General features: G+C 55.8%; 3 protein-coding genes across 10 annotated transcripts; 2 read left to right on the plus strand and 1 right to left on the minus strand.

Moving 5' to 3' along the window:
- Positions 1 to 222: 222 nt before the first annotated feature.
- On the plus strand, positions 223 to 661 carry LOC309598588 (cAMP-dependent protein kinase inhibitor alpha-like; the record flags this gene model as incomplete). Its single annotated transcript, XM_082329319.1, has 2 exons — positions 223 to 500; positions 579 to 661. The coding sequence occupies exons 1-2, from the start codon at positions 356 to 358 to the stop codon at positions 659 to 661; spliced, it is 228 nt and encodes a 75-aa protein (XP_082185445.1). The 5' UTR covers positions 223 to 355.
- Positions 662 to 5,062: 4,401 nt separating this feature from the next.
- Positions 5,063 to 8,506, plus strand: FABP3 (fatty acid binding protein 3). Its single transcript, XM_082329421.1, has 4 exons — positions 5,063 to 5,249; positions 5,918 to 6,090; positions 7,988 to 8,089; positions 8,196 to 8,506. Exons 1-4 carry the CDS (start codon positions 5,177 to 5,179, stop codon positions 8,247 to 8,249), a joined length of 402 nt encoding a protein of 133 aa, XP_082185547.1. The 5' UTR covers positions 5,063 to 5,176; the 3' UTR covers positions 8,250 to 8,506.
- An 893-nt stretch (positions 8,507 to 9,399) lies between these two features.
- ZCCHC17 (zinc finger CCHC-type containing 17) lies at positions 9,400 to 25,524 on the minus strand. 8 transcript variants are annotated; one of them, XM_082329479.1, is made up of 8 exons: positions 25,346 to 25,524; positions 25,007 to 25,153; positions 24,534 to 24,591; positions 22,947 to 23,047; positions 21,195 to 21,286; positions 20,356 to 20,456; positions 19,184 to 19,332; positions 9,400 to 10,235 (listed from the first exon to the last, which is right to left on the minus strand). In XM_082329479.1, the coding sequence occupies exons 2-8, from the start codon at positions 25,046 to 25,048 to the stop codon at positions 10,056 to 10,058; spliced, it is 723 nt and encodes a 240-aa protein (XP_082185605.1). In that variant the 5' UTR covers positions 25,049 to 25,153; positions 25,346 to 25,524; the 3' UTR covers positions 9,400 to 10,055. The 8 variants fall into 8 exon arrangements, 6 of the variants coding, with proteins under 6 accessions (XP_082185605.1, XP_082185603.1, XP_082185604.1 ...); XM_082329477.1 differs by having other exon boundaries at positions 25,232 to 25,524; XR_014230104.1 differs by lacking the exons at positions 24,534 to 24,591; positions 25,007 to 25,153; positions 25,346 to 25,524 and adding exons at positions 14,880 to 16,793; positions 17,529 to 17,739; positions 23,906 to 24,527 and having other exon boundaries at positions 10,157 to 10,235.
- Between the last annotated feature and the right edge of the window lie 214 nt (positions 25,525 to 25,738).

Consider the following 25,738-nt stretch of genomic DNA (forward strand, 5'->3'; position numbering starts at 1 on the left):
GGCTGGAGGGTGCCCGGTAAGGCTGCTCGGGTGGGGGGTGCTAGTGGGACCCCTGAGGACCCCCCCTTCCTCCATGATGTGGTGACCAGTGGAGGTCACAGCACCCAAAGGTGCCAGCCCTGGGGACAGGGGAGTCCCACGGGCAGCGTGGCCCCTGCCTTCGCTTGTGGAGAGCCTGCGCAGGGTGGGCAGAGGGCTTAGCCCTACTCCCGGGGCAGCTGCAGGCAGGGGATGCTGCCTGCCCTGAACCAGAGCACCCTGCCTGCGCCAGAGCCACCCTCCATGCTCGGGGGCTGGGTGCCACCTTGCCCAGCGCTGCTGACGGGGAAGGGGACCATGTCTCTCCAGGGTTAGCATGACCGAGGTGGAACCCGTGCTGGACTTCGCATCCTCCGGGAGAACGGGCCGGCGCAATGCCCTGCCCGACATCCTGGGCTCGCCGGCCGGCGTCAGCCCCTCGGACCTGCCCCTCAAGCTGGCCGAGATGTCCCTGAACGCAGGTAGGCGATGGGGAAGATGGAGGACAAGGCGGGGAGGGCAGGAACCAGGGTTGCTCATATCCTCCTCTCTCCTCGCAGGCAGCGCCCAGGAGATGCAGTCGCCCTCGGCGGAGGTGCCCCCTCCGCAGCCCCCCAGCCCCGAGCTGAAGGACACGTCCTAACCCCGCTCAGAGGGGGGACGTTGCTGACCAGCGGAGGAAAGAGGAGGCTGCAGAGCATCAGCCCAGCTTTCCTGGCACGGCCGGAGTCCGCTGGGTTTTCCTCGGTGCTACCGCAGCGAGACCGTCGGGTGTCATCCCACCCCGCCATGGGGGGAGCGTCGCGTGGCGGGGACCTACCGTGACGAAGGGGCGATTCCTACCCGCGCCCTGGGCGAGGACCCGGGGGGGGGGGGATTTTTTGCCTCCCTGGAGGGGAGGAATATTTTTCTTCTGGGGCATTTGGCAGAGCCGAGCGCAGGGGGTTCGCCAGGGGGGTTCCTCCTCGTCGCAGGAGCAGCCCACGGGTGTTTCTAGCTGAGTGTGGTGTTCACTGTGATGTTTTGGGTACCACTGCCGTCTCCTGGCCTTTCTTCCTGGGTGATCCAGGAGCCTTTTTCAAGAAGAGGAGGGGGGAAGCACTGCACAACCCCAGCAGCCGCCCCAGCCCATGAGCAAAGCCCCTTCCCCAGCAGCCGGCACCTTGCTGAGGGGTCCCACCATGGATTGGAGCACCCCAGGGTGGTCCCTGCCCCGGGAGTGCAGGGGTCTCGGCTCCCTGTCCCCAGTCACCCTCTCCGCTGGCTCCGGGTCCCCACGGGAGGGAGGCAGCTCTGCCTCTGGGGAGGGTGCGGGTGATTTCGGAGCGGGTGAGCAGGGTGATGCTGTTTTGGGCATCCCCAGCCCTGCACACCACCCCGGCCCCCCGTGCTGGGGCCACCCATGGCTCCCCATGCCTGCTCCCCTCCTGCAGCCCTGGGATCCCCCGCTGTGTCCCCGGAGAAAACCCGGGGAGGGGGGCGCAGCAGAGAAGGGGGCCAGCCGGGTGCTGCAGCGCTTTGGGGATGTGCAAGAAATGGAGTCGGGCTTTTCCAGGCTCTGGCCATGCTCCCCAAAACCCCTGCTTCTGCTGGCGGGTGGGATGGGGACCCTCCCGCCCGGGCACCGAGGGGCTGGGGGCGGCGAGAGGTGGGAAGGCCTTGGGTTGCCCGGACCCTGCCCAGGCCAGGGGCTGCTTGCCCAGGCTGGGCTTTGCTGGCCGGAGCCTGGAGCCGGGCAGGGTGGCTGCAGGCTGTGCTGGAGCCAGCTCCATCACGGATGGTCACCTATAGCTGTCGCTGTGGGACCAGCAAATAAATCCCAAAGCCCAGGTCCACTCTGGCCACCGCCGGGGTGGTGACCGGGTCCAGGACAGCTGTCCGGGGCCATGCACAGGGCCACCGTGTCCAGCAGCCCCCTCCCCAGCACCCCAGGGTGGCCCTGGCCACCCCCAGGGCTCTTGGGCAAGGACACCGGCTGCCTGTCCCTTGGTGTGGAGGCCAGCCCCAGCCAGGACGTGGCGTCCTGTGTGCGTGGGCACCCGTGTGCGTGGGCATCCATGTGCGTGGGCATCCATGCATGTGTGTGTGCGTGGGCACCCGTGTGCGTGGGCATCCATGTGCGTGGGCATCCATGTGCGTGGGCATCCATGCATGTGTGTGTGCGTGCGCACCCATGTGCATGGGCACCTGCGTGCATGGGGGCCTCCGTGCATGGAGCACCCACATGTGTGGGCACCTTTGTGCATCCATGTGCGTGGGTGCTGTGCACATGGGTGTCAGCGTGCGTGCGTGGGCATGGTGGGCATGTTCATGGGTGATCCTGTGGGTGGGTGCTGCTGTGGGTGGGTGTCCGTGTGCGCGTGTGTTCATGTGGGTGTCTGTGCTTATGTGCATGGGCACCCATGTGCGTGGTGGCTCTCTGTCAGCATGACTGTCCGTGCGGGTGGGTGTCTGTGTGGGTGGGTGTCCATGTGCATGGGCAGCTGTGTGCATGCGTGTTCATGTGCATGTGTGTCCGTGTGCGTGGGTGCTCATGCGCATGGGCACCCATGTGTGTGGTGAGTCTGTCAGCATGGGTGGCTGTGTGCGTGGGTGCTCCTGTGGGTGGGTATCCATGCGCACAGGCAGGCATGTGTATGCATGTTTATATGTGTGGGTGTCTGTGTGCATGTGTGCTCATGTGCATGGGCACCCATGTGTGTGGTGAGTCTGTGTGAGCACGGGTGTCCATGTGCATGGGCGTTCCTGTGGGTTGGTGGGTGTCCATGTGCATGGGTGCTCCTGTGGGGGGGTGTCATGTGCGTGGGCAGCCATGTGCGTATGTTTTCATGTGCGTAGATGTCTGCGTGCATGGGCACCCATGTGCATGATGGGTCTTTAAGCATGGGTGTCCCCATGCATGGGAGCTTCTGTGGGTGGGCGTCCGTGTGCGTGGGTGTCCACGTGTGTGGGTGTCCATGTGCATGGGCAGGTGTGTGCATGCGTGTTCACGTGCATGGGTGCTCGTGTGCATTGGCACCCATGTGCATGGTGAGTTTCTGTCAGCATGGGTGTCCATGTGCGTGGGTGCTCCTGTGGGTGGGTGTCTGGGTGCTTGGGTGTCCATGTGCGGGGGTATCTGTGTGGGGGGTGCGGCTGTGCGTGTGTGTCCATGCGTGTGGGTGTCCGTGTGTGGGGGTGCTCCTGTGGGTGGGTGTCTGTGTGCATGGGCAGGTGTGTGCATGCGTGTTCATGTGCATGGGTGCTTGTCTCCATTGGCACCCATGTGCGTGGTGAGTTTCTGTCAGCATGGGTGACCATGTGCATGGGTGCTCACCCATGTGCGTGGGTGTCCATGTGTCTGGCTGTCTGTGTGTACGGGCGACCGTGTGCGTGGTGCATCTCTGTGAGCATGGGTGTCCACATGCATGGGAGCTTCTCTGGGTGGGCATGTGTCTGTGTGTGTGGGTGTCCCTGTGCTTGGGTGCTCCTGTGGGTGGGTGCCCGGCTGCATGGGTGTCCATGTGCATGGGTGTCTGCGTGTGGGGGTGCTGCTGTGAGTGGGTGTCCATGTGTGTGGGTGTCCACGTGTGCGGGTGCTCCTGTGCCTGGGTGCTCCTGTGGGTGCGTGTCCATGTGGATGGGCAGCCGTGTGCACGCGTGTCCATGTGCACGTGTGTTCACGTGCGGCGGTACCCATGTGCGTGGTGGGTGTCTCTCGGCATGGGTGCCCACGTGCGTGGGTGCTGCTGCGGGTGGCTGTCCCCGTGCGTGGGCAGTCACACCGCTGAGCGTCCCCATCTCACGGTTCCGCTGTCGGGGGGAGCCGGGGAGCGCGTGTGGGGACCAGGCCGTGCAGGTCTGGGACACCGACGCCCAGGAGGGTGAGGGGCCAGGGGCCAGCCCCTGCCCTCGTCGTCCCCTCCAGGGCCACCTGGGTGGGTGTGAGCGGGGGCTCTGGCTCCCGGGGACTTGTCCGGGGAAGAAATCGTCCATCTTCCCCTGGGGAGCCGTGCCCTGCGGGCTGCCCCAGCCGGGGCGGGGGGACACCCGTGCCGCGGGGCCTGGTGCCTGTCCCCCCGGGGGCGCGAGGCCAGGGGTCCCGCTCGCAGACACTGCCGGCGGGAGGAGGCTGAACATGAGCTCCCGGCTATTTTTGGGTGTCCGCGATGACACCTTGGGGCCAGGGAGAGGGAGAAAGCGTCCCCGCGTCCCTCCCGGACCTGGTCGCTTTGACCCCCATGTCCCCAGGATGGCGGGGGGACACCCGATCGCCCCAGCTGGGACCCTCCGCTGCCTGGGGACGGGGGCAGGCAGAGGCGCGTCCCCAGGGAGCCGGGGCACAGGGGACACCGAATCCCACGGCCACAGGTGACCCCCGGCACGCTGGGAAGGGACTGGGGACACGCTGGCCTCGACCCCACTGCCACCGGAGCCCGAAGCAAGGGGAGGCGTGGGGGGACATGCTGCGGGTCCCACGGCCCCATGGCTGCCCTTGGCCCCAACATCCCCCACACAGAGCATCTCTGGGGGCACACGTGTGTGTGTCCCCCAACCACACGGGGCGAGGACAGGGCCACACGTGTCCCCACGCTCCCCTGACCTCCCCACCCTGGTTCTTGCTGCTTCCCGTGCCTCAGTTTCCCCAGCTCAGCTTCCCTGTCCCCAGGAGACGTTCCCCTGAAGGACACTGCCATTGCTGCTGTCCCCGTGTCCTGGCTGTGCCCCACCGCCCGCAGCCCACGGGCAGCGCCTGCCCCCCACCTTGGGGCTGCCATGGCGGGCACACAGCTGCCGTGCCCAGCTCTGCCCTGCCTCAGTTTCCCCATATCCCACGCCCTTTGGCCACCCTGCAGAGACTGTACCCAACTCGTGACACAACTGACCCGCTCTGCTCTCCCCATCTTTCACCCCACCCAACCTGACCCTCTGCGACCAGGGGGTCCGGGCAGAGGCTGGTGGCCGGTGGCGGGTGGCGGGTGGCCGCTGGCAGCGCTGCCGAGGAGTATTTCTGGAGCGTGGTTGTGCTCTTTCCAATCATGTGATGAGGACATTATTTAAGGCGGGCGCGAGGCCGGCGGCAGCTGCGAGCTGGGCTGTGCAGCGCGGCGCTCGCAGGCGGCCGGACCCCCGGGCCCCCCGTGCACGCGCGTGGCTCTGTCCCCCCGCACCCCTCGCCATGGTCGACGCCTTCGTGGGCACCTGGAAGCTGGTGGACACGGCCAATTTCGATGAGTACATGAAGGCGCTGGGTGAGTGGGGGGGGGGGGTGCGGGGGGGGGGCTGGAGTCGGGACATCACCCCCTTTTTTTTCTACTCCCCCCCCCCCCCCCGTTTGCCTGGCCGAGCCCCCCCGCAGACGGGGCTCTGGCTGCGGGGGGGCTGCAGGCAGTGGGCGTGGGGTTTGGGGGGCTCTGGGGCTTTCTGCTGGGCTGGGGAGGGGGTGTCGTCCTCCCCCTGTCCCCCCCCCGGGGACAGCCCTTGGCAGAGGGAGGGGATGGCCCCCCCAGGGTGCAGGGAGCTGCCCGGGACCCCTCCAGCCTTCATCCCCCCCCTCCGAGCCCCCCATCACCCAGCCCCTGTGCAGCTCCTGGGCAGGGTGGGACCCCCATCCAAGAGCAGTCAGGGGGGTGGGGGTGACACCAGTGCCCCCCCCTCGCCCCCCCCCAGCCCCGGAGCTGGTGGGTGCTGGTGCAGGATCCTTCCCCGAGCAATGGCAGCGTCCCCAGCCCCCCCCACCCCCGCGCTCCTGCCCCGGAGCCTCCCCAAGTGTGGGGGGCACACACGGGGTCCCCTGGGACCGCAGGTGGGGAGCGGTTTTGGGGTTCCCCCCCCAATATCAGAGGGAGGAAGGGCTCCGGAGCGATGCTGGCAGGGACCGGAGGCTGACGGTCGCATCCCCCCACCTTGCACCCCGCAGGCGTGGGCTTCGCCACCCGGCAGATGGCCGGCCTCACCAAACCCACCACCATCATCGAGGTGGAGGGCGACAAGATCACGGTGAAGACCCAAAGCACCTTCAAGAGCACGGAGATCAGCTTCAAGCTGGGTGAGGAGTTTGACGAGACCACGGCGGACGACAGGCACGTCAAGGTGAGCCCCCAGCGCCTGCTCCCCTGCGTCGGACCCCCAAAAAGGGTTTGTGGGCTCTGCCGGATCCGGCCATCAGCTCTTGGCTCTGGGGCTCCATCCTTTTTGCCTTTGGAAGGGTAAAACAGCTTTGCCCGCTGGGGCTGGTGCTCAAGCCCAGTCTCACCCAGCCGATCCCCCCCTCCTCACCCCGTTTTGCAGCAGGGTTTTCCCCCGGGGAACAGAACGGGGCCGGAGCTGCCGGGAAGGTTGTGCAAGAAGCAGGCTTGCAAACGCCAGCTGCCGCCCAGGGGCTTGCTCAAGAGGCGAGGGGACGTGGTGGGGTGGCAGCGAGTGTTGTCCCTGCTGCGGGAGGGGAGAGGGACACGAGACCTGCTTTTGAGCCCCCTCTTTGCTTGCCCTACAGAGCAGGCAGCCCCGCAGGCAGGGATAGAGCCGCTGGTGATCCTGCCTGGCCGATGCCTCCCCAGGGGCGGGGGGGCCCTGGGAGGCCGATACCTCCCCGGTTGGGTGGTTCCTCTCGGTAAGAGCAAGGAAAAAACCACCTCGAGAGGGGTCAGAGCTGCTTTCGTGGCCTCTCCCACCCTGCAGAGGTGCTTCCCCTCGCAGGGCAGATCCAGCCCCTGCTTTTTGCTAGTTTCCCAGCTGCCAGTCCCACGCACCATTAAATACGCTGTGCATGGAGCAGCGGGCAGCCCCATGCCCCCCGCCTGGCCCAGGGGGGCCTTGGTGGGGGATCCTGGGGCTCCTTGGACCCCAAACCCCTTCCCTGGCCCCGAAGGAGCAAACGCAAGGGCTGGGCGCAAAGCGGGGACGGGCTGCAATGGGACGAGCGCGAGCAAGGCGGTAGCGCCGGGCAGACCCAGGGCAGCACGTCCCTGCCCGCAGCGCTGCCGCCGCCCGGGCCCGCCAGAGCTGGTGGAAACTGTTCAAAGCTCCTGCCCGCAGCCCGGGGAGGTGCCCTTCAGGTGCCCCTCGGATGGTGGCCAGAGGGCACAGGGCAGGGCAGCGGGGGCCGGGCCGGCTGCCGGAGCCATGGGCGGCGTGGGATGGGGCAGGTGGGGCCTGCCCCGCCGTGGGGTGCGCCGAGGCGCGGGGCACCCGCGCTGCGCAGGCAGCCGAGGCGCGGGGAGACCCAAGGGGTGCGGAGCCCCTGAGCCATGGGGAGACCCGAGCTGCAGAGGCACCCGAGGGGCAGCACCCGGCTCTCGAGGGGCTGGGTGGGGGGCACGGGGCAGGATGGGGCCGGGCAGCCGGTGCCGCTGCCTGTCCCGGCACAACCCCGCACCGCGCTGCCCCGCGGCCGTGCCCAGCCGGCTGTCACACCAACCTTGGCACCGGACGGGCTCTCGGGGCTGAGTCAACAGCTACAGCTGAGCAAACAGCAGCCCCGGCGAGCAGAGGCGTGTTTGCCGGATCAGCCCCTCCAAAAACCCTCGCCGGGCCGTCCAGTTCAAAGCACCGATACCTGCTCCGATACCTGCCCTGCCTCTTTGATTCCCTCCGGCACCGGAGCCAGCGAGCCGTGCTTGGGAGCGGCCGGGATCAGGTCCCGGAGCAGGATGCGGCCCTGGGCAGGGCTCCCTGTGCTGCCCTGGGTCAGGGAGGGCAGGGTCACCGTGACAGGGCCCACGGTGGGGTTACTGGGGGGCAGCCGAGGCCGTGGCCCGGCCGGTGGCCAGAGAAGGATCCAACCTGTGCTGAACTCAGCTGGCAAAGTCAGGCGGGGTGCTGGCAGATGGGCACCCCGATGGTGGCACCCGCAGCCCGTCCCTGAGCCCTGCGGGGCTCCAGGGCGAGCACGAGGAGGCCCAGCGTCGTCCCCTCCGAGGGACAAAGCCCGCAGAGCCGAGGAACCCCGGGGAGGAGGGTAACGGCGGGTTGTGCTCTCTCCCCGCAGTCCTTGGTCAAGCTGGATGGAGGCAAACTCATCCACGTGCAGAAGTGGGATGGGAAGGAGACGTCACTGGTCCGGGAGCTGAAGGATGGGAAATTAATTCTGGTAAGGAAATAGAAATGGGTTTAAATTGGGGGGGTTCAGCCCGGGACACGGCAAGCTGGGAGCTGAACCAGCTCAGCACCACTAACCCCCCCATTTCTGCCACCAGACTCTCACCATGGGCAACGTCGTCTCCACCCGCACCTACGAGAAGGCGACATAGGCGCCGTCCCCAGCTCCCCCGCCCGTCACCCGGTGCCGCATTCGCCCCCCGCCTCGCCTCCACCCTCGCCCCGCGCCGGGCACGGCTCGCCGCGGCCTCGGAGCTCGCCGCGCCCGCCGGGGCTGCCTGCTGCCCCGCTCCCCATCGCCTCCTGGGGCTGCCCGGGGCTTGGGTGGTGGTTTCGTGGTTTGGGGTTCTTTTTTGTATTAACAGTGGGAAAACCCACATGGAAAAATAATAAAGGCCATGTTGTTACAGCTCTGTGATCAGTTGACTTGGAAAAAGGCTTGACTCTGTGTGAGCCCTGCTCAGCAGTAACCAAACCATCCCCGTGTTACCAACACTTGCCAGCACAAACCCAAAACACAGCCCCATACCAGCTACTGCGAAGAAAACGAGCTCTGCCCCAGCCAAAACCAGCACAGGGGGTTAAACCATCAGTGATCCCAGTAGCCCTTCTCAGCTGGTTCTCCGAGCTGTGGAAATAAGAGGTGGTTATGGTCAGAAACGTGCTTTTACGGGGGATAGCATTTTACTCCCACCGCAGCTCTGCCATCAAGGGCCCGGGATCCAGGCACGCTCCATCCCAGCGAGAGCGATCTTTCCGCCACCGGCGCAGGCGGGCGCGCTCTGCCAAAGCATCAGCTGATGGCGCGCACCCGGCAGCGGCCGAGCCGGGAATCAAGGTCACGAGCACTTTGTCTCTGGGTTTGGGAAGGGAACCGGTCCAAAAGGGGGGAACTCGGCCCTGGGGCAAGGAGCACTGGAAAGGGCAGAGCCCAGGGAGAGGGGGCGGGCTGCCTCCAGCAGCCCCCAGTCCCCCTCCTGCTACAGCAACCGGCAACCATCAGCCCCACTCTCGCTTGCCCGTAGCCAGCCCGGCCCTCTGCCATCCCACCCCCCTGACCTTCAGCTCCAGTTACAAGATTTATGCTCCAGTTGCTCGTTACCAGAAGGCACCAGGCTTCTCGGAGGGGTTACCTCATCGCACACCCCCTTCCCACCCCGGGGAGGCTCCGAAAGCAGCCAGGACTGCCAAAAACCCCTTTAATGCAGGTCACGTCCCCCCCCAAACAGCCAGCCCTGTTCTTTCACCGCCCAAGATGAAGCGTGGAGCACGTAGAAGAAAAGACGCAGTACAAAGTACAACTGGAGATCGAAGACATTTATTTTCCATCACTTACCAAGGCGGCAAACACACCACAGTTAATGTTTACTTAAAATATCTCCACTCCCCCACTTGCTTCTTACTCTTCCACTCCCAATGTTTGCAGACAAAATGAGCGAGGCCGGGGGAGGGTTTGCAGTGCAAAGCCAAGCGGCTCTGCACCGTTACTGGCGGGGAGGACGTGGCCCCATCGCATGGCCCAGCAAGAACCAGCCCCGTGCCCGAGCACGGTGCGGGGACGGGCAGGGAGAGCACAGCCGCGCAGCTCCAGCTTTTACAGGCAAGCGGATGGGGGCCGATGTCACGCAGGCTCGGCGCGGCCGGCCGCGCTGTCCAGGGGAGCCGCCGAGCGCTGGCAGCTTCCCCAGCGAAACATGAGGCTACAGGATGGGAGCGGTGCCGACGAAGGGGTGCAATGAGCCAATTTTGGCAGGAGTGCCTACCAGTGGGAGAACGGCAGCCCGTGCCTAAGGCAACAGAGGACAGCTTGTATCAAAGTCAACGCCTGTAACGCCGAGCGCTGCTGTTAGGAGAAGGAAACTCCTTGTCCCCGGAGCAAGGGGAGCGCCGATTCAGTTCTGCTCGCTCCTCGTGGTGTGCGCCAGGGACTCGTGATGCCGCTACCCCTGCCTGCCCGCTCAGTCCCGGGGCTTCTTCTTGTGCTTCTTTTTCTTCTTCTTCTTCTGGGCCTTGCTGGGCTTCCCCGAATGCTTGGGCCTCTTGCTGGCCGGCTGAGCCCCATCGCTCTCCGAGTCCGAGCTGTCTGAGTCCGACTCGGAGGATTGCTTATTCTTGTGCTTCTTTTTCTTCTTCTTTTCCTAGCGAATGAAGGAAAATAAATAAAAAGCCTTGCATGTGGGAAACCTGTCATTCATGCTCACCGGGGCAGCAAGACACTTTCTGGAACGAGTGCCTGGCAAGCTGGGACGGGCCGAGCCCGTTCCGACACAGAAGGTGCACACAGCTTCTGCCCCGTGAGTCAGGATTTAACCACGGCTGCTGGTCCGGGCAGCACCGGGCGGGGTACGGCAGCTTCCAGAGCAGAGGGGCACCCGAACGCAAACCCAAGCCTAAAAACTGTTTGTCAAATCCCGAGAGGCCTTGCCATCCCTCCACAGTCAGAGCTTACTCCGTTATTGAGGGCTATTCTTTACGAATAGAGCTTGGCAGGATGAAGCCTTTTTGCCAAGGAAATGGGCTTCTAAAACAGGCAGCTGGACGCGAGCGCCATCCCCCTTCCCCGCACCACCGTCGGCCCGCGGGCTGCCAGGAAAGCGCCAACGACAGCACGCCCTGCTTGCAGGGAAGCCCAAGCCCAAGCCACGCCAGTCAGAGCTTCTTGCAGCCGTCCCCGGAGGGGAGCCGGCGTGAGGCAAGCGCGCTTTTGCAAGCAGCATCTCTTTGCGCAATCTCACAACAGATTGCACCCCCTCCTGCTCCTGCGGCTTCCCGCCCTCTCCCCCCGCGCGCAGGCAGGGTCCGGGGCAGCGCTGAGCCCCCCGGCTGCGCATCTGCGAGGCCCTGAAGCAACAGCAACGCAGAGCTCAAGACCGGACATTTAGATGCAGAATAACAACAGCTGCTGCTGGAATAAAGCTCACGAAAGGGATCTCAACCCCCAATTTTGAGGCATCTGACAGTACCTACCAAGCAGAGAGTACTCCGAGATCAGTACCGCAGTACGCCTGCCCCGGGATCGCATCGGGCAGAGCACCCCAAAGCAGATAAAGACGCAGTACAGCAATTTGTGTATATTTAATTCGAAAGCAGCACCGGGGGAGAGGATCCGATCTGCCTGTGCTGGCAGCACGCAGCCCCGCTGCTAGCCCCGCTCTGCCCATCGCTTCACCCGCTTCCAGCGAGGAGCGGGAGGAGAAACGCTGAGCGCCGCTCTCGGGAACCTCGAGCACCACGGCGGCCTAACGGCTCGGTAAACCAGCGCCCTCCGGCCCGAGCGGGCCAGCGCCGGGGCGGGTGGGCAGCCAGCGCCAGCCCGAGCGGTGCCGGTGCCAGGAGCACCAAATCTGAGCCCAGCACAACTCACCTTTCTCATTCTCTGAATAACCTGCAAAACCATCACATAGACCAACTCTTGGAACAAGATGAAAGAGATCTTTTTCAGGTATATTTTAGGAAGATGCTTTGAAAAAGAAATTATTTTCCTGCAAAAGTGAGGTATTATCTCAGAGCCCCTCGTTTCTGGGAAGTAAAGGAAAGCAGCATGCAGGTGAGAGGGCCCATAAAAAAGTAATTTTAATATTTTGAAGTGCTTTGTATTAAGCACGTGCAAGATTGCTAAGATCAGTAGGGGTTCCAGCTTTCCCTCCAAGCCCAGCAACACTGGCCTCCAAGGAGGATCCACTGATCTCATCCACGGTCACATCAACATCAAAGAGAGACCTTCCTGTGAAAATGGCTACTGTGAATTTCCATTCCATTCAAGGCCGTAGAGAGGACACAAGGAAAGAAGCACGGGAGGGTTTCATGAAGCGGAGAGGGGCCAGCAAGGCAACCCAAGCCCGTGCGATTGCCTGCGACAGGCTTAGACGACACCAGTCAGGAATGCAACCCAGCCAGCAAAGCCTGCTGCTTTGGCTGAGCCATATACCGGCATTTTTGCTTAAAGCGAGCTGCACCTTCCCGGCTGACCCGCGTCTGCTCGCTGCTCTGGAGCTGGTGCACCCGCAAGACTGGGTGCACTCCCCAAACTTGCTGCAATCCAGCATCCTCTTCTCTTCCATAATTTAACTACGCAGCCGGGCGCCAGGATACACGTCCTACAGCCAGCTGCACTAGATGAGGTTTCAGCCCCTAGCCGTTGCCCACTCCTTTCCCCCTGCGCGTACTTCATCCTTACTGGATGCATCTCCTGTAGACCGGTGTCACCCTGGGTTTGTAAAAACATGCCCCGCAGTCGAGAGGGCACAGCGGCACTGCAGCCGGGGTCAAAGCGAGTCCTCGAAGCAGAGCGTGAGCAAGGAGCCATGGCACTGCCTCCCAGTCTGACCAGCACCTCTGCAGGGCCGAGCTCTCCCTTAGCAGCAGTAAAGTCTGCTGAGCCTGCGCCAACGGGTGGGAGAAGCCCAGGGCATTCACTCCAAGGCATCGCCAGACCAGGAGGAGGAGCCTTGGTAAGCCAGACAAAAAGCTGTGTTTCCCCCCCACACCTCTAATTTAGAGGCTGAATGACGGCTTGTTCAGAGCGCGGCTGTGCGCACAGGGAGCAGCACAATAGGAGACGGACAGCGGTCAAATGACAGTCCCAAACATAACACAAACGTGTTTTACATTCCACTACGGAAGGGAGCGTAATGGGAGAAGCCTGGAGCCCCCAGGCCAACAGCTCCACTTATTTTCTTTGCCAAGAGTGTCCCCAATGACCTCAAGGCCACCCTTGGGCTTGCAGAGTTTTACTGGGAGGGTTTGCTGTAAGTCAGCCCTGCCTTGGCAGGGCTGCTAGGGCCACGCTCTTGTTTCATGAGAAAGCAGCAGCGAGCCCAAGGGCATGGTTATGCCAGTCACAGGACTACAGGCAGGACGAGTCCTTGGGGAGGTGGCCCTCCTTGGCCAGCAGCTGCAGACATCCACAGCCACCCGAGAAGCTAAGCCAAGGGAGAGAAAACAAACGCATGATTAGATGAAAGGAACAGTGGCAATCAGCCACACGTACACGAGATACCTGTACAATATCAGAATGGCTGGTGTGGGAAGTATTTCTACCCGCTCCAACGCACCCAGGCGCAGCTCAAGGCTGGCCAAAGGTCTGAACCCGGTGCCGACATTGGTTTTGTGGGTCCAGCGTGAGATACCGCCTCCTCCCTCGGGTGCCCGCAGGTGCTGCCTTAGGCCTGCTACACACCCACCCTACCCAGGGGAAAAGAACAGCCCTGGCTGGAAATGGGTTGGAAAGCATCCACGTACAGAAAACTCGCTCCACAGAAGGAAGCCCGAGACACGGCAGCACGTGCACATTCACCCAGAAGACTCCAAGCTAAGAAACCAGCACTCATCTGTTCGAAACAGAAGCCAGAAGCAGCTGCTGAGTGCAGCAGGAAAAATGAGGCAAAGAGGCGGGGGAGAAATCCCCTGCAGTAACCGACTTTTACATCCCGACTCTGCTTCGCCTGCTGTAGGCTTGGAGGTGCTCAGGTAGCTCACAACAAGGCAGGTGAGCACGTCAAAGCCAAGCCTACGCTGTATTTAGGTATGCGTTAACAGCCAGGGCACAGGGTTGCTGGCAGCCCTTCAGTGCCACCCACAATCTTCCCCTGAGGGCAAATTGTCTTAAAATTGTTTGGGGAAAAATAAGCGTCCCAATGCAGAGAGCACAGAGGTTCTGGGTTCCCCCCTCCTCCCCACAAGACATTTCTTCCATTAGCTTTGGCCACTTTCAGACAAGCGCAGTTTCCATATGAAGATCAATATACTGGCTTACGGGAAGGCAAGCCGAGTCTGCCTATATTTCATTTAAAACCAATGTATTCTCCCGTAAGAGGGGGGACACAAAAGGCTCAGCTAAAGAGAGCAATTTAGCATGGACTGTGTGTCGCAGCACCAGATACAGGCTATCAGTTAGGGACAGCAAAGGAAGGGAGCTAGTAGCTTATTTAATGTGAAACAGAACAACTCTTTTAGAGAGGTGGAAGAGCAAAGACAACACGTGGCTTGGAGCTGAACATCAGGCAGAGCCCTCTGGGACTCCAGGGAAGAGAGCAGACGACTGAGTTCACTCCACACCTCACAGACCCGGGGCAGGTATCGGTTTTGTAGCTTCACCATAGCACTATGATCATTGATGTCACCCAAAATTTGACAGTCTCAATTTTTCTGTGGGACAATGCCAGACTCACTACAAAGTCCCCTACCCACAAAGGGCAAAAGCAAATCATAACAGTCTTCAGAAGAGGATGGTAAAGAGTTAAGTCTTCTAGAGAAAAGGATGCAGCAAGGAGAATTTTCTCAAGCTTTTCCAGCCTGTGCACATGGTGAGAAAGTTTGACAAGACCTTAACAACTAACAGAGTTTCATTCCAGAGCTTGGGAAACTTTCTCAGCATGTGCAGGATGTCACACCAGTCCCTTCAGGATGACTGGGGAAATAAAAGTACACACGTGGACATTGTGCTGTTAGGAAAAAAAAACAAACCACAAACCAAACCAAAAAAACCCACTTCAGTTTCCCCTTTTTGGGGGATTTCTAACAGCAAAACCACTCACAACCCCACAGCAAAAGGACTTCCAGTGCAGTAATGCAAGCACCACAGCATAAGCACACGCTGGACTGCAAATACTGCAGGGAGCAAGCCAGCGACAGAAGAGCTTAACATTTTCTGTAGCAGAAGGCAGCGCTGCTGTGAAATCATTCTGCACAAGCAGCATCCTTCTATTAGACCACAGATTTCTTTAAACTCCAGCACCCCCGTACTGGGAGACAAGCACTCCGCTGGTCACCAGTTAACTCACCGTTGCGCAAGCGGGAGCATTTCTCCAGTCTGTGTTTCTTTAGTTTACGTATGGAGAGGGCACTGCCAGGGCGAAGGCCAGATTTCTGCCTCCAGCAACAGCAGCAAAGCCCTGCCACACCCTGAGCGTCAAAGTGGTCTCCAGAACCCATGGCTGCTGATGGATGAAGCTCAGCTCGGCTCGCAGGCACACCCAGGCACTCCCCCCGAACCGCAAACACTGCGCTTGTGTCAACATTTTGAGCGGATTTTGCCTAAGCAGACTCCCCGTGTAAAGACGCAGAGGCCCAACAAGTCCGAAGACCTGCACGTCACAGCTCCTTGCACGTTCTGTCCAATTTACGTAGCGATTACAATTCTACCAAAACAGAACAAATTTGCTTCAAAATCTCTCATCTGTCAACCCCGTGTCGGGAGCTGGCACACAGACGAGCACCAGCCTGGGCTACGGCCCGACAGTGCTGGTTCTCCTCTGCTCTAGTTATTTTTCAAGGCTGGCACTAAGAGGGGACCACGTTAGCACCCCAGGCTCCCTCCGGTCCTTTGTAAGGAAAGCTGCTCGGGGCTAGGCTTTAAGAATGTTACAACAGCTCATTCCTTCTAAAGGTATTTGATTTTGAGATAAGAGGAGAGCGCCCAGAACTCTCCAAGAAGTTTAAATATTTTTCACCAGACCCTTTTGTGGAGTTCTGGTCTTATTTGGAGACTTTATGTCTGTCCTTGTGAAAAATTAGAATGGATTTCCAGATACAGGTCTTTCTGCATCTCCAGAGAGGTGCCAGTATTCCTTCTAGGGTTTTTTAATTCTTAAAAAGAAAAGAAAAAAGTTAAATTCCACGGCCCAATTTAATTCCAAACAAGATTCATTACGTAAATCTAAAGGTATTATTGCATCCCTTGTTTGAGGACCAGTCAGAATTAATCTGATGAGAAGAATCCAGTCCGTGGTCATTAAATAAATACAACAAAGTTCAGAAAAGCACAGATACAGACAACAAGAGGAGAGCATAGTGTGTGAAGAGCTGTGCCCTACGCTAATGCCATTTAAGAACCAGCAAAACAAGTACCAGCTACAAGTGAGGATGGACTAAGGCTTGATGACCTACAGGTCACTGAACAAACAATAATTAAGAAGGTGCAGTTTATATGTGAAGAGACAACATCTGCAAGCAGATTGCCTGGAAATCTTTTGCACAGTGGGAGGAAAGAGCAGCAAAGTCTGCCGAAAAGCCACCACAGGTCACATTTACCATGCAATTCCGATGACCGTTGCAAAACTACCCCAGGGATAAGTAAGTTAATCAATGTATCCGAGCAGAAGATGGGACACTTGTGTAGAATTCCAATTAAAGGAGTTACTCCTAGTGGGAAAACAGCAAATCTTTAAAGAAAAGACAGACAGGAGAGAAGAGTCGGAAGGGTTAATTTCTTCTCCGCACACTCTCTCCCAGGCAAGCTGAGCACAGGCAAGCTGCCCCGTTCCCATAGGAGCTTCTTCACCCTGCGACCCAAAGAGTAAAAGCGAAAGGGAGGCAGCCTGCGCAGCTGCCAGCGGCTCCTCGGAGATCTCCGGTGCTTCCTCACAGCACCGCGACAGCGGCGTCTCCGCTTCTCCCCCAAGTCGCCTATTTTCTCAGGGGTCACGGGAGGCAGGACAGGGCTCTCACGTGCAGAGTAGTACCAGGGCACTAACGTCTGCCACTAGCACTTGTGCCCTGGGTCGCGCCAGAAGCCTGGGCCAGTGCAGAGACCTGAAGCCTCCAGCTGTCTTACTCCTGTAAATGCTGTAGGGCTCAGGCAGGAGGAAAGCGAGGAACTGAGGAACCGCTGGGAAGGCAAGCCGAGAAAACAGGGAGCGAGGACCCCGGCGTATCTCTGGAAGGAGTCTCTGGGGAGAGTGAAGAGCACCAGGGGACTGCAAGGAAGCATCAGGTCAAGGAAACAGAAAATATTGATCATGAACAACCAAAAGTGTTAATACCATTGCTAGGACACTACACGGATGGTTGGTAGGTAGCCCTATCTACTCAAATATAAGCTCTTGCATAAATATAAATTTATAATATTAAAAATATAAGCTCAACATAAATGTTATGTTACAAGCATCAGAAGGGATGGGGTCAGCAAGGCCACTGTTAGTAGGTAGACTGAGCTATTTCCACTTCGTGTAAATCCCCCGGGGCCTCCAGGCAAGCAGGGAAGCACATGGTGGCTCCCAGACAAGATCACAGCAGGCACTCGAGACAACAAGGGAGCTATTCATTTCAAGGATCCCACATCCTGCCTCCAGAAAGCTCAAAGTTTTGTTTTCCAGCACTGGAAAACATCTGAAAACTTTTGATCTCCTCCTTGAGAAGGGAGGAAGATCAAAGGAACAAGCAAGACAAAGGAAGGCTGTTAACCCACAGACCCCCAAAAAATCAGTAACAAATTCAGGACGGTGACCCACGTATCCTGCAGTCCCAGCAGGGCAGGACTCCACAGGGACTCCCCACCCCAGTGGATGGGCACTGATAGGACAATGCGCTATTTGCGCACCTTAGTGTAATTTTTCCCCCATAGCATTTAAATGGCAGTTACACAGGCCTTTACCAGACAAACCATCACCACTGCTAGAGGGAAGAGAACCCAAGCCCTGCTGAGGTATTACCGACGGCCTGCTCTCACACCGCTCCACGGCAGGAGAGAAGCCCAACGTCTGGAGTCCGGAAAGGTCAGAGTCGCAGTTAGCCGGGGATCCGAGACACAACTTGGTTCAGTCGTGCGCTTCCAAGATCAGAATAGAAAGGAGAGTATGTGTATTTTCTGTCGCAGCATAACGACACTCTGCAGACAAGTCCAAGACATTCTTGAATACGTGCCTAAGTGGTGGGGAAGCAAAGCACATCTCAGGACGGAACCAGGCGACAGGATCTACAGTCAAGAGAGATCCTGTTCCCACTACTGGATCAGCTGTCCAGAGTGCTACTGAGCAAACAAGAACTGCAAATTAGGCATCAAATTAACACTAACTTCATTTTGTACTGACTGTAGGGCAGAAACAGGTACGCAACAGGGCAAGGGCTGAGACAAGGAAAGTCACAACACACCTGGCTCTTCTACTCTGCCGCAGTCATCACCTCCAATCCCACAAACAAAATCCCTACTCCTCTCTCAAATAAAAGTGTACCAAAGTGCCAGAAACCACAGTACCAGTGAAAAACACGACTGGAAGCGAAACTTCAGCGACCAGCGCCAGTCACTCTGGACTGGTCTGAGTGTTGCCATCAAAGCAGACTCCTCTGTTCCCTGTTGCCAGCCTCTCCTACCAGCAGCTGTACCGCGGTGCTGCACAGGGAGCTCCGCAGCGAGCCTGGGAGAACCGAGCCCTCAGAGGTTAGTTCTCACTATGTGATTGCTAACAGCGTCCTTGTCTCTCTCCTGTAAAAATGAAATCCACCACCTGCTTGTTGCCCTTCTCCAGGGCTACAGACAGGCCACAGAGCTAGAAAGAGAAAGGAAAGAAAAGAAAAAAAAACAAAGGGAAGTGTAATTAAAAAGTTGGACATCAGTTGTGAAGGGGCTGATGAAACAGTTTATTTACTGAAGTCTAGAGCTGGAATACTCATTGCTGTATAAACAGACTGACCACCAAAAGCTCCCGTTTGGGATTCAAGTCTCCCCTGCGTTTTATACCAGCATGCTCTGAAGCTAGAGTTCAAACACTGGCCATAAAAGGTGTCTTAGCTCTTGACATTTTCACATGGACAAAAATTGCGTTAGAGCCTGGAAATGGAGTACACTCCCTGTGCAAATACAGCCAGCGATTTTCCCCTGGTGTGTGCAGCTAAGCCCGGCTCACATCGCACTCACTGGGTCAGGATACCTGCTGCAGCAAGGCAGCAGGGCATTTACTTCAGATTAAAGAAAGGTGTGAGGGCAGGAGCAGCGAGAAGGGAGGGCAGCCAGCATTATGGGCAAGAATCATAGAAATTCAGGACACGGAAGCAATTTCTATAAAGCCTCACAAAGACCAAGAAAAAATTATAATCCTTTTCTCACTATAAGAAATCTCTTCTGAGGACTGTGCATTATAGCACAAAACCCTGTTAGAGACAGTTGAAGAAGAACAAAGGGAGAAAGTATAAGAATTACTAAAAAGTCTGCAGATTCCTGTTTTGCTACAGAATCTGCACAAAACTGAGCCACCTTCTCAGCCCGTTACTGGCAACTCATAACCACGTCACTGTAGTGAATCACAGATGTAACTACACAGAACAAATTATCTGGCTCACTTTTCCAGGCCAGCAGTAGGGCACCTCGTACCTTTTTCCTTTTTTTTGAAGAATCATCAGCCAGGCTGGTCTTTTTCTCTCTTTCATATCCTGCTGCTGCCACCTCCTCTTCCTCCTCTTCTGGAATGAGGCTATATTTGGTACCTCCAGGCTGCACGAAACACTCCTTGGCAAAGTGACCTGTAAAATAGGGTTTGAAGAAGCAACCCACCTCCTCTTTTTTTTTTCTCTCCAAACAACTGCATTTCAGACCCCTGAAGTGACACCAATGATCTTTTTATTATCAGTCACAGTAAGAGAATCTACACATTTTTTGTCCTAGGATTTCAGCTAGTTTAATGTGCCCTGATTAAACAAGCCAGGGGAGCAAACGCAACCCAGGTCATTCTGGAAAGATTAATCAGGCAACAACTAAGATGCTCTTGTCTGAAGAGGGTAATTGGTAGAAACGTGTCTGTGCAAGGGCTTAAAATGGTATTTTAAAGATAGTTATCTACCACTACAGAGAACCATGCTTATTATTAACCTCCTCCAGAACAGCATTAACTCCAGCTTAACTATTTACTCTATGGCTAAACAACGTAAGACAAGTAGGGTGCAGCAAAAACTCCATGTACAAAAAGCTACTTTATGCCTCAGCAACTTGCAAAAAGCTACTGGAAAAGCATCACAGAAGACAACTTCCCATTGCTGTATAGGCAAAACACAAATTTCACCAGGTTAAAAAAACCAAACGCTTGTTTTCAGCTCTAAGACACCGCTCACAAGCTAACACTGCGTTCCCAGCAACCGATCAGTAATTTCCACTGATCATTCTTCATCACAAAATCGTCTGGTGAAGGCATAGGTTTATTTCTTAAAATGCAAAACTGGATCGAGACCTCAGCTATAAGTCACATTAAGACAAATACTGGAAGAAGGGAACCTGCACTGAGCCTGTACTCAGTAGGAAGGTTCTTCACTGGAAGCTCAAAGGGATGCAATTTTAAGAAACAAACCTTTATAAAAGGAATTCAGCTAAGTCTTTTCTTTTCATAAGAAGTGATAGAAAATGTAGTTCTCCTCTAAAAGAGACACGTGGAAGCAAAATCCAGTCCTTGTACACAACCATGAGAGGTGTGTCAATGCAATCCTATCTACAGGTCACTACCTGGTTAGAAGGAGGCTACATCAAAAGAACAAGACAACGCCGCACAAGCGTACCTTTGCAACCGCATTTCTTGCACACAGTGTTCAAGACAGCTTCAAGCGTGATCTTCTGGCTAGTATAGTCTCTGAACGTGCGTTTTTTCCTCTCATCCTGACTGGAAAGAGAAGGACAGCTCCATTTTCAATCCACTCTCACCTTTAACCCGACGTATTTATATGGACACAATCTAAACACAAGTTTTTTCAAATGTTGCTCTAAAAGCACCACTTAACCAGCTAAACCAAAGAACGGAGCTGACCAACTGCTCATTAGTATAAACCACATTGGTAACAGCATATTACCTGTCATCATCTACTTTTGATATTAACTGAGCACTCTCTACACAAAGCAAATGCGGGGAGCTGCAGTTACACCCTTTATATTAACATCTGTATTACATATGTGAAGATACACACAGATATATACTTGCACAGTATGAAAACAAAGCAATTTTACTTGACCTGCGAGAGGCATCGCAAAAAAAGGTACACAAGGAAGCTCTGAAACATCCGAGCAGTTAAGATTTGATTTCGTAGTATGTGAAAACGAGACAAATCCCCAGCTGGGATGAAGAGTCCTTCGGTACAAGCACACGGCCATCACAATGCAGGAATGAAAATCCTGCCGTGGTACGAAGGGCTGGAACTCGCTGCAGCCTCCTCCAGCTCCTGCCTGCCTCTAGGCAGCGTAACCGCGGGAGCGCCTTCAGTCAACCGCCAGCCAGGGCATCGCTGGGGGGCTCAGGAAGAGCTCCAAAGGAGGGGGGGCCGAGAGAATAGGTATGGCAGGAGAGCCAGGCAGGAAAAAGCAGGCAGTAGCAACCTGTTATATTCTGCTCAGGAGATTTACCTACTCAAGAGAAACGTTGTTTGGATCGAGGTCTTTTCCTGTGCCTTGGTTAACAACCTTCATGGAGAGGGAAAGTTTCAGTTTGTCATCTTTCATCTGAAGAGGAAGATAGGGAACAAGAGGAGTAAATGACAAAGATGTCTGGAGGCCTACAGAGAAGGAAGGAAATTGGTTAGCAAAGAGCAGCACCACAAAGGAGACTCCATAGAAATGCTTTTGTTCTATTGTTTTGTAGCTGCATTTGGAGTATTCCAGCTAATAAAACAGCTCCTGTTAAGCAGCTATCGCAGTAATAAGACAAGATCAAACTATAGGTCCGTTCAGATTAACATTCTGCTTTCAATATGACCAAACCCAAGACCTGCAGACGAAAGTGCACGTTTGGCAGCTTTGCTGTAATTCTCAAATCATCCACCCCCAAGGCAGCTCCCCCAGACCAGTAATTTGGCCGACTTGCATCCTGAAAAATAAAACTCGATATCCTTTTTCCCATTTCGATCCTCTTAGGAGACTAAAAATGTTTTCAGTATCTCTATTAGGGACTTACTCTTTTCTGAATCCTAGTAAAACCTCTCTTGCCACATTATCACTTTAGAAGCAAGAGCAAAAGTTGTACGTTTGGAGTTTTTTCAAGCCTTTCTTACACCTGCCTGCATTTTTACCGATGCTGCTTTTGAAGGTATTTCTGTTTTGTTTTTGACATCTGTGCAGTTATTTGCAGGCAACCTAACAATGAACTCTTCTGCTGTCCACCTCTCCAACAGGCTTCCACCCCTTGCCTCTACAGCAAAGGCAGCAGGAACCCAACAACTGTGGTCCAGATAAAGAAAACAGTGGCTTAATAAAAATTTATGCAAACAAAATGAAAAAAAAAGCACACCACAGATTGCTAAAAAGCTGCGAAGTCTTTCATATCGTTTTTCTATACTGTGTAAATAAGACCAAGTTTCTCAACCCGTTTCCCTTATCTCACACAAAATTAAGTCCTTGTTTTGTACATCAACCCGACTTTCGTCTTTGGGAAAAAAAAAAAAAACGCAGAGCATTTACAGCCAAATCCTGTGCAACTTTGAACTGAATGCTTCCACCTTGACCCCAACAAAACACAGTCGGCTTGCTTTGTTTTCATGGCTCGCCAAAGCAAGAGCCTCTGGTTTTTGTTCCAAGTAATCCTTAGACACAGACGATATGCCTATTGTCACATCTTCTGCAGAAGAAAAAGCAATATAGATTGTAGGGGGAAAATAAGGTATCACGGTCTTACTTCAAAACAAACAAAAAGCCTCTATTTTCTCTTGGGCGTAATGCACTGCCACTGATACTTTTTTGAAAACACACACACAAAAACCTCAGCTTCTTCTAAGACCACGCCTGTCTCACAGAACAGTTAATGAACGGTGTTTATACTGGCTCTTATCTTGGGATCCTCTCAAATTGCTCATTTAGCCACCAAATCACAGCGTGAAAGCGATGCAAGCTGCAAAGGGTGTGCAGGGGAAGAAAGGGAAGCGTTTTGTTGCTTTTAATCCAAAAGCTTTTCTGAAGTCCCTTTTCCTGAACCGCGCTGTTGCTGGTCCCAGAAGCGATGTGCCCGAAGTCACGCCTGGAGGTAAAGAGAATTCACCTGTCCGTAAAACAGAGCCCGTCAAACCCCAACACAGCGACAGGAACACACGGCCTCTGTGCGCAGAAGTTCTCAGTGTTTTTGCAGTATTTTTTATCTACACAGCACTAAAGAAACAAGAATTAACGTTACCTCTTTTCCGATAAGCTTCACCCATACTTTGTCTCCAACATCTACTATCTCTGAGGGTTTATCCACGCGGCAGGAGGACATGTGAGTCTTATGGACAAGGCCTGGTCGCGGTTTTGGAAGAGAAGAAAGGGAAAAAATAAAGACAAGTCTCCAGTGAATCGCAGTTTTGTCCCCTAGGACAGCAGTCTCCAAAGTGGGGTGGATGCAAGACAATCCTTTGGGGTGTGGGAAGAAAATATTTTTGTACCATTAATGAATAAAATAATAATAAAAAAATTAATAGTGCTTATTTCATCTTTAGCTCATCCTTTTTTAATGTCCATTTTTGAGTTTGTTTTACAATGCACATAACATTAGTACCGTAGTACACGTATATAATTTATAATTAAATATACGTATATCGGGGGGCATGTGCCCAGAAGTTTTTTAATTGATAGGGTTAACTGATTGTAACCGATCATGCACTGGGGGTGCACAATAAAAAACATTCGGAGGCCACTGCTCTGGGAGACAGGGAACACGTCCAGTGGTTGCCCTAAACAAAACTAACCATTTCCTTCCTCCAGTACACTGTGCAGGTGAGAATCAACTAATTGCATCAATCAAACATATAAAAGCTCATCAAGATCTGCTCCAAATTACCTCAGAGAAGCAGGCCCCCAAAGCAACGTCTTTGTACGCAAAATATCAGGCGTCCATATGGAAAACTGCAGCAGGCACTAACACCTCTCCCTTCCCGCCTCTCCTCTGAGGCCGCCCCAAGCGCCGGAGAATAAAGAGCCCATTTCACGCATCAGCAACACAATACTTTGCTGGCAAAGCCAAAAGCATGAACCACCAAGGCTGCCCTGATCTCCTACGCTTGCAAGGTCACGCAGCCCCAAAACTGTATTTTTAATTTGCACGAATGACACGTGGGCTCCAGGGTTATACAAGGGAGAATAAATATGGAAACACACCTTGCTGTCCAGGCTCATATTTCAGGGCCTGTTCGCGTCTCAAAGCAACTTCCCTCCAGCAGCCACACTTCTGTCCAAAACCTTTTATTAGAACTGGCACTACAGTGACCGGGCACTTCAAGAGGAGTGGAGCAGGGGTTATTTCTGGGCCTACCAGCACCTGGCAGAACATCCACCGCAAGCTGCTTCGCTTGTAAAATGAGTTTGTCTGACTTTGCAAGTTTCCCACAAATGTAGACAGAGCTTTAAGTCAACTTTTCTGGTTTATTTTTTATTTGAGCTTTATGTCAGTCTGTTTTTATTTAATTCATTCATATCGGTCATAAAAGAAACAAATTGGGCAAACTATCTAACTGTAGAAAGGTTCTATAGTTTGTCCAACACCTTAAAATGATTCTCTAAAATACCCTGAAGTTACCAAAAAGCCCTCTGAATCGTTTTGGTATTCATGCAAACATACCATCATATTCTAAATACTTTCTGAGAACCTCAATTTCTTCCTAATTTAGAAAATAAAACTTTTTCTGAGCTTTTTTTAAGAGCTAGCAAGCCTTTAACTCCAAGAACAACCGCTTGGCTGAAATATGCCAACGTGAAACTAAATCTGAACAAAATAAGAGAAACAAACCTTGTTTCCTGCAGCCTGGAATTTTTATAAATGCCCCATATTCCGTCACTGTAGCAACCTGTGAAGAAAATCGACACAACACCTAATGTACAGCCCTTCACAAAACACCTGTTTGCAAACCACAGGTTAGAATACGCGCAAGAAGTCTACGCGGCTCTCCTGCTTTCCTTCAGCTTTAGGTTTCAAGGCCGGTTAGGCACTGCAAGGCTTGGGAACTCTGGAGCAGGTGTGGTCAGCCAAGCACTCCTATGTTATTCAGATAAGCATCTGAAGCATACAAGTGTATGTGTGTATATCTATACATATGTACATAAACACACAAAAACACAAACAGAGGTGTGTATATACATGGAACAGAACCGTCAGCTACCCAAACTGAACTAAGTAGTGCCTAAAACAACAAAATAGAGAGATAAAGAAGGACGCCACAGGCCCGAACGTCTGCCAGGGCCGCAGGCAGCAGCGCCGCACACCTCGCCCTGGAAGATGGCGTAGAGCTCGGGCAGCCCCTCCATCGCCGCGGGCCTCGCGGGTCCAGGCGAGAGACGCTCCGAGGGTGCCGGGCCAGCTGCGTCCACCCCGGGCTGCTGCACATCCACCGCCCGAGTTCAGGGAGCCGCCTTGAAAAAGAAAGAGCTCGTTACCACGGGAAGCCACCTGCGGACAGGCCCATCATCAGCCAACAGCGGTGACTTCACCTTGCCTCAGGCTGCAACGCGCACCGACCCCGAGCGCCCCGCGGGGCCGCTCACAGCGCGCCCCGACGCCCTCTGCCCTCGCACCGCGGGGTTCAGCGGCTCACAGCGGCTCACAGGGGCCGAGGCTGCGGGGGAGCGGCTGGGCTGGGCCCGAGCCGGGGGCCGCGGTGCCGGCCCGGCCTGGCGCGGTGAGGCGGGATGGGCCCTGCCCAGCGGCGGCGGGGAAACCGGGGCCATCAACGCCTGGCGCAGCACTTGCCAACCACCAGCATCACTCTCCCCGCCCCGGCCGCCGCCATTTTACTCCCTCCCTCACCTTACGGCACCTCTTCACTCCGCCAATCGCCGCGCGTAATGATGGAGGGTGGCAGCCTCCAGCCAATCAGCGTTACCCGTGTTAGGCGGTGCCCTCCCTCTGGCCAATCCGCGCGGGGACCGCCCCGCCGGCACCCGGCGCCGCTCCTCCGTCAGCCGCGCGCCGGAAGTAAGGCGGCGGGGGGCGGGCCA

This window comes from Platalea leucorodia, assembly GCF_965183815.1.
Source record: "Platalea leucorodia genome assembly, chromosome: 18".
Taxonomy (NCBI): Eukaryota; Metazoa; Chordata; class Aves; order Pelecaniformes; family Threskiornithidae; genus Platalea; species Platalea leucorodia.